Source organism: Microtus ochrogaster, chromosome 7, assembly GCF_000317375.1.
Source record: "Microtus ochrogaster isolate Prairie Vole_2 chromosome 7, MicOch1.0, whole genome shotgun sequence".
Lineage (NCBI taxonomy): Eukaryota > Metazoa > Chordata > Mammalia > Rodentia > Cricetidae > Microtus > Microtus ochrogaster.
In genome coordinates this window covers 24,354,260-24,362,306 of record NC_022014.1, presented here as the reverse complement: position 1 = coordinate 24,362,306, position 8,047 = coordinate 24,354,260, and the positions used below count along the sequence as shown (strand labels likewise).

The 8,047-nt window shown below is 42.1% G+C and overlaps 1 protein-coding gene across 1 annotated transcript in view; it reads left to right on the top strand.

Annotated features, from left to right (window-relative positions):
• Nucleotides 1-8,047, top strand: part of Mettl16 (methyltransferase like 16) — a 57,582-nt gene that overhangs the window by 41,993 nt on the left and 7,542 nt on the right. The window contains exons 7-8 of the mRNA XM_005349567.2: nucleotides 398-467; nucleotides 2,239-2,328. Of these exons, the coding sequence (XP_005349624.1) occupies nucleotides 398-467; nucleotides 2,239-2,328 (160 nt within the window). The remainder of the gene's footprint in view (nucleotides 1-397; nucleotides 468-2,238; nucleotides 2,329-8,047) is intronic.

Sequence of the window (8,047 nt, the reverse complement as noted above, 5' to 3'; positions counted from 1 at the left end):
TGGTTGTGAGCCACCATGTGGTTGCCGGGAATTGAACTCAGGACCTTTGGAAGAGCAGGCAATGCTCTTAACCACTGAGCCATCTCTCTAGCCCCCTTTTATTAAATTTTTAAAAAATTACTTGTGCATGTTTATGTGGTACCATTGTGAGGTTGTAGAAGTCAGAGAACAGCTTCCATGGGCTCTAGTTATTGAACTCGGGCCTTCATTTTCTGAACTGTTTTGTCAGCCCAGATTATTATTTAGGTTGTCTTGGGTTCCTTTTTTCCATTATATGATTTAGTGTTTGCTTAATTTGTGCAGCTTTGTTATTGTTACTTGTAACTTAATATTTGTTTGCTTATGTTTTCGTGAGTGATGCTTATAATCACTCTTCATTTGTCTCGTGTTTTCCAAGGTGGTACAGCTGTATGCTGGGGAAGAAATGCAGTCTAGCCCCTCTGAAGGAAGAGCTCAGAACCCAAGGGGTAAGCTTTGTCACTGCCATTCAGGTGTGTCTTCTGAGAGTGTAGCCTGAGTAGGGCAGCTTTCTTTATACCATAAAGCTAATTGTGATTTTTAAGTTTTTTTTTTTACACATGTATTTATGTTGTGTGTATTAATGTTTTGTCTGTAGATGTATGGGTGCCCACAAAGGTCAGGAGAAGTCAGATCCTTTTCTGGAGTTATGAATGGTTGTAATCCAACATGTGGATTCTGGGAACCATGCTAGGTCTTTTGCAAGAGTGAGAATTGCTCTTAATTGCTGAGCCATCTCCAGTCCAATATTTCTTGTTACAGTTATTAAAAACTACAAAGTAGATCGGGTGGTGGTTGTGCATGCCTTTAATCCTAGCGTTTGGGAGGCAGAGAAAGGTGGATCTCTGTGAGTTCAAGGTCTACAGAGTTCCAGGACAGACTCCAAAGGTACACAGAGAAACCCTGTCTTGAAAAAACAACAACCAAAAAAAAACCTATAAAGTAGTTCTTTTTTCTTTATTGAAATCTGATATATGGCCAGCTGCGTATGGCCATACTTTTTGATTGGCTCTTCTACTTAAAGAAGTAAACAAAAACTGAAGGTGGTACATGCCTTTAATCCCACACTCAGGAGGCAGAAGCAGGTAGTTTGAGTTTGAGGCCAGCCTGGTCTTCATAACAAGTTCAAGGTAAGCCAGGGCCATCTAGTGAGACCCTGTCTCAAAACAGCAGTAAATACAGCCTTAGGAGCTGTGAGTGCTTGTCTGGCATGCCTGAGGCCCTGCATTCAGCTTTAGCACCGCCAGGGCTATCCACATCTGTAATTCCAGCCTCCGGGAGGTAGAAGCAAGAGGATTGCAAATCAGAGGCTACCTTGGTCCAGGTAGCCAAGTCCTGTTTTAAAGAAATAAAGAAAAACTATTTAAACCATTTTATAGTGACTTCAGAGAACTGTTTGAGGTGTTTATTATTATTATTATTATTTTTTTTTTTTTTTTGGTTTTTCGAGACAGGGTTTCTCTGTGGCTTTGGAGTCTGTCCTGGAACTAGCTCTGTAGACCAGGCTGGTCTCGAACTCACAGAGATCCGACTGCCTCTGCCTCCCGAGTGCTGGGATTAAAGGCATGCGCCACCACCGCCCGGCGAGGTGTTTATTATTTAACCTATGAGACATCTATAAATTCTAATATTTTGTGAGAGATAAAAATTCTGTATATACACTTGGGAGGCAGAGGCAGGCGGATCTCTGTGAGTTCGAGACCAGCCTGGTCTACAAGAGCTAGTTCCAGGACAGGTTCCAAAACCACAGAGAAACTCTGTCTCAAAAAAAAAAAAAAATTCTGTATATAATTTTTTGATTATCAGACAAATGTATATACCTTTTATTTTTTATTTATTTTTTAAATATTGTTTGGCTGGGTGGTGGTAGTGCACGCCTTTATCACAGCACCCAGGAGGCAGAGGCAGGGGGATATCTGTGAATTCAAGGCCAACCTTGGTCTATGGAGCAAGTTTTAGATCAGGTTCCAAAGCTACACAGAAAAACCTTGTCTTGAAAAACCAAACCCACCAAACAAAGAAAATACTGATTGTTAACTAACAAAAGCAAAACAAAACAAAAAACCTCAATAGGAGTCAGCAGCCAGGAGCATCACTAGAAAGACTTCAGCAGGGTGTAATGCAGTGGTTGAGGTGGGGGGATCAGGAGCTCAAGGTCACCCTTAGCTACCTCAGATCCCGTCTCAAAACAAATAAAACTTCTGTTTCTACTGGTTTCAGGTTCGTAAAGTCACCTTCACTGAGTTCTGTCAAGGCCGGACAATGAGATGGGCCTTAGCTTGGAGTTTTTATGATGATGTCACAGTACCGGTAAGTAAAGACTTGATTTGGCGTCTCCAAATGCTTAGCACGTGATAAGCTTCCACAGAATATAAATGAACTAAATCTGTACTGTTCTGTTTTCCATTTGGAGACTTTCCATTTTTCCAAATGTTTATGGCAAAGTGGAAAATGTTTATAAACAAGAGCCCATCCTGGCATCTTTTAGAAGTTAAAGGTGTAGGCAGCATAGTCTTTAGGAACACCTGGCCATTGTAACTTCTGGTGGTCGTTGTTCAGTCTGTTTGTCTGCCTGGCCACTGCTGCTTTCTTAAGCTACTAGAGAGCTGCCATTGTGCTTGCAATAATTTTTCTCTCCTGTTCTGATTTCTCATTGCTGGGGCTTGAACCCTGTGTCTCAATCATTGTAGGCAAATGTTGTACCCCAAGTTATACTCCTAGCTCCCTGACTATATCTTTTTGAGTTTAACACCTAAGGATTTTGCTGATTTCAGGAAAAAGCTCTGGCTTGTCTTTTATAATTACCACTGGAAAATGGGGATGGGTAGCATGTGCCAGTCCCAGAACTTGGAGTGCAGAGGCAAAAGAATTCTGAGTTTGAGGCCAATCTGAAGTAGTACCAGGGAGATTGCCTCAAAAAGAGCTATAAATGTGGCTCGGTGGTTAAGCTGCTTTCTGCTCTATCAGAGTGCCATAGTTCAAACTTAACCCCTATCTGACAGCTCACAACACCTCTGACTCCAGCTCCAGGGGCTCCAGCACCCTCCTCTGCCCGCCATCAGTATCTCTGTACGTACGTACGTACGTACGTACACACACACACACACACACACACACACACACACACACACACACACACACACACACACCAAGCCAACTGGTTTTTTGATTGCCCCTGGGAAGTACTGATAGAATGGCCTGTGTTTATTTACACATCTCCCTGCAAGAGTAGTCTGCTTGTTGACTGGAGACACACTTTTTTTTTTTTTAAATTAGGTATACAATATTCTTTCTGCATGTATGCCTGAAGGCCAGAAGAGGGCACTAGACCTCATTACAGATGGTTGTGATCCACCATGTGGTTGCTGGGAATTGAACTCAGGACCTTTGGAAGAGCAGGCAATGCTCTTAACCGCTGAGCCATCTCTCCAGCCCGAGACACACTTTCTAACCTCTGCTTGACTGCCCAGCTCTTTATTCTCGTGGTGTGTGAGGAGGTTAGGACTGACTCCTGCAGGTCTCTGTGCCCACATAACAGGCTTGTTCTGGGGCTGCCTCTTCCAAGGACTTGGGCATTCATTTTGGGTCTCCAGAGCTCTACTCAATGTTGCTGTCTTTGAGTCTTCGTTGCTATAGACAGAGAGGTAGATAGATGTGTGTGGAGCACTAAGGAATGATTTGCAGATGTTGCCTTGTTTTTGAAAACATGAAGGTCAGATTTGAAGCTGAGCCAATTCTTCCTCCACAACTAGATGTACTGCAGGATTGAAACTGCTCCTATAGAGTGTCCTTTCCATGGATGCCTAGACTGGCTTTGGGACTGTGCAGTGGGGTACCCAGAAGTTAGTGTTTAATTTGATCATTAGTTTAAAAGATGCCTTTGCTTTCCAAATATTATCTTGTTGTTTTGTAGACTACTAGGACACACAGTAGATGGTTGAAATCATTAGCAATGCCCTTAGCTATCCCTGTGCAGGCACAAACTGCTGTGGGAAATGGGAACAGCACCTGCTTCCAAGAGTGTCTTCTTAACCTGCTGCCCACATTTTTTTGACACAGCTGGGAAGAACTGATAATGGGCTCTGACACTCCCCACAACAACCCAGAGAATTTTCCTTTGCCCTCTTGGATGAAAGAGTCATCACAGACACTAGTGTTAAAGGACAATATCTTTGTGCAAAGTTAGTTTAGTTTGATTTTTTCTTTCCAAATCAACTTACTTAGAAAAGGAATCTATGAGCCTCCCTCTTTCCCTTTTAGGGTGTCTTGTAGCTCTGCATGGTTTCTAGCAATCAATGATGCTGTCTAAGGGACCGAGTTCCTCCTGTGCTACAGAGTGCTCCCCTCCCCCCCACTGTAGTCATCCCTAAGCTGCTAATAATGCATTCCCCAGTGTTCCATTAAATGCACTTAAACTGCTGGTGTGTGTGTTGGGGGTGGAGTGGGGGAGAGGGTGACAGCTTCTGATTTGTAGTAACCCAGCAACAGTTTCTTAGCACTGACGCCCTAGATTGGCGACTGCTTTCCCTGTGGGTAGATCCAGGTTACTCTGGAGATTTTGAGTTGACCTTCCTCTTGGTTCCCCTTCCTTCTTCTCAGACTCCTCAGTCACCATTTTTCTGGACAGCTCACCTGACGTTCCTCTCTTGCTCCTGGTGGGGATCTGGCAGGCGGAGAATGCTGTTTCAGTCAAGGAGAGGAAGATACTGAATAGAGCTGGTTAAGCAGAAATATTGACCTACTTCCCCACCCCCACCCTACCATTTATCCTGATGTGCAAGTTTCTATGGCAACTTGTGTTTTCACTTATGTGAGGCCTACTGACTTGTTTCTGTTGGTACTAAATGCTGAAAACTCTAATTCAAGCAATTCTAGTGCCTGCATGGAGCCCACTGCTGTTGTCTGCACTCATTTTAGCAACAGAAAGACTTATCTAATATTGGTAGAATTTTTGCGCCATCGTTTCTGACCGATGAGGACATGGGGAAGTAGTAAGTTTTCCACAGGATGCTGATAGGTCACTTTTAGAGCCCCTTTCCCCAGTTCTCTAAGTCTTCGGGTCTGTTTTGCTTTCAGGAAGTTGAAGTTGGTTGAAGAGTTGGGTAGAGGGTGACACATTGTAGGCAGAGGCTGCTCGTACTTTTCCCAACCACCCAGACCTCCAACTTTATTAACTACAACACTAGCCGGGCGGTGGTGGCGCACGCCTTTAATCCCAGCACTCGGGAGGCAGACGCAGGCGGATCTCTGGGAGTTCGAGGCCAGCCTGGTCTGCAAGAGCTAGTTCTGGGACAGGCACCAAAGCTACAGAGAAACCCTGTCTCGAAAAACCAAAAAAAAAAAAACAAAAAACAAAAAACCTACAGCACTGTTTGGCCAATAATTCGGATATTTCTAGCTAGCTCTTATATCTTAAATTAAGCCATTTCTAATCTGTGTATTGCCATAAGCTGTGGCTTACCGGAAAGGTTCTGGGTCCTCCTTCGGCAGCTACATGGTGTCTCTCTGACTGCCTACTTTATATCTCTGCTTAGATTTCCTGCCTGTCTTTACCTTGCTAAGCCATTGGCCGAAACAGCTTTATTTTTAGTCAATAAAATACAGAAGGACATCCCACATAATCTCCCGTTTTTTTGTTTGTTTGGGGTTTTTTTGTTTTTTTTTTTTTTTTAGTTACAATATTTAGTCTCTTTGTATCTGGCAAAATTTAAGAAAATATACTATCACCTATTTTATCTTTGTGAGTCTAAAGTTTCATATTTAATTTACCTTTTATCATAACTAAGGCAAACTATAACTGTCTTCAACTCTTCAAAGAACCCAGAAGGTTATAATGTTACCTTAGTAAATAAGAAGTGCATTGTAAGCAGCTTCCAAAATTCTAGGATTGACAGAGACATCTCCCTTCCTGGACAGTCACCCAAAGTTCTTCTGTAATGTTGGGGCATCATCTTCAGGCTATAGGCCCATAATATCTAGCACACTTTTTCATGAAGCAAGAAATTTGAAAGGCTACTTTGCCTATCTTGGCAGTTTGTCAGTCACTTTCTTCTGTATCCTGCAGAATGTCTGGCAGGAACCCTGAAGGACCATCCTGTCTTTTGGAATGTTCAGCAGTCATTTTTCTGTGGGTCCTGCATGTCCAGTTTGCATAGCATGCTGTCAAGCAATCAAGGCAAGAGCAGTTTCTTACCCAAATGATTAACCTTGTCACATTGAAGGCAAATTCCATAACGAGTTTCTTCAATGCCCATCAACCTCTCTGAAGTAATTGGTGCTGCCAGAAGCAAACATGTCTCATTGTTGAGAAAAGTCTAAATTCTTAAAACATTTTAAATGCCAGGCCATATTCCATATGTCTTTGAAGTGTTAAAAATTATTTATCTAACTGAAATAAATCTCTTTATATATAGAAAAACTAACCAACATGACTATAAGTTTGACTATTATAAAGGATTATCAATTAATTTGTAATTTAAAATTATATATTACATTTTAAATGAACTACACAAACACAATACCTTAAACAAGAGCAGAAATACATATTTACAGTGTAATAAATTGACTTTAAATTTGTATCAATAGACCAAGATCCATGCCAATGCAAAATATTCATCTCTATAACACATAACTAGTAAATAGTGTACTCTAGATGTGAGCATTGCTCAGGAATCCTGGTTCATAAAGGATTCACAAGGCTAGATAGATGGCTCAGTGGTTGCACTTGCTTATTGCTCTCCTAGAGGACTTGAGTTTGGTTCCCAGCACCCATGTGTCCATTCACAAACCACGTGGAAGTCCAATTTCAGGGAATCTCATACCTTCTTTCCTTATCCATGGGCACAAGACATGCATATGGAGGCACATACATACATACAGACTAAATATAGACATAAAATTAAAAATATTTAAAACTAATCTCCATTCTTCAAGAGATTTTTCTTATCCTGTACTTCTCTGTCCATCTTTTTTTTTTTTTAAGATTTATTTATTTATTATGTATACAGTATTCTCAGTATTCTGTCTGTATGTATTCCTTCAGGCCAGAAGAGGGCACCAGATCTCATTACAGATGGTTGTGAGCCACCATGTGGTTCCTGGGAATTGAACTCAGGACCTTTGGAAGAGCAGTCAGTCAGTGCTCTTAACCGCTGAGCCACTCCAGCCTTCTGTACATCTTATTAACAGGAGGCTTTTGGGGGTCTAGATAGGGAGGGGTCAAAATAACTATTTGTGGATGTTGTCTGTCTTATGACTGTACTCCATAGATTTTTTTTAAGATTTACATTTTTAATTATGCATATGATGGGGGTTATGTGCACATTAGGGAATTTTCTCATAATGGTCAGAGGGGTTAGATACCCAGGGACTGAAGTTCCAGGCAGCTATGAGCTTCCTGAGGTAGGGGATTGAACTCCAGTCCTTAGAAACAGTAGTACCTGCTTTTAACTCGTAAGTTTTCTCTCCAGCCCTAGATCCCTTCCAAAGAGACAGAGTCTCACTGTGTAGCCTTGGCTGTTCTCAAGCTCACACTATGTTGATAGACTGACCTTGCCTCCTGAGTGCTGGGATTTAAAGGCATTTATCACTGTGTTTGGTTTGGATTTTCTTTCTTAATAAAATATTTTATTTATTGAGGTTGGAGAGATAGTTCAGCAGTTAAGACCACTTATTGCTCTTTCCAAGGTCTTGGATTTGGTTCCTAGCACCCATATGAGGTGGCTTACAACTGTCTTAGAACTCCAGTTTCAAATTATCTGATGCTCTCTGGCCTCCTAGGCATCTGCATGCACATAAACTCACATAGGCGCGCAAACACACACACATACACTTGTAAAGAAGTCAGAGGAAAACTTGCTGGAGCCAGTCTTCTTGCATTTTGAGGAATCCCCAGATTGAATTTAGACTGTCAAGCTTGTCAAGAACCCACTGAGTTGCCGGGCGGTGGTGGCGCACGCCTTTAATCCCAGCACTCAGGAGGCAGACGCAGGCGGATCTCTGTGAGTTCGAGACCAGCCTGGTCTACAAG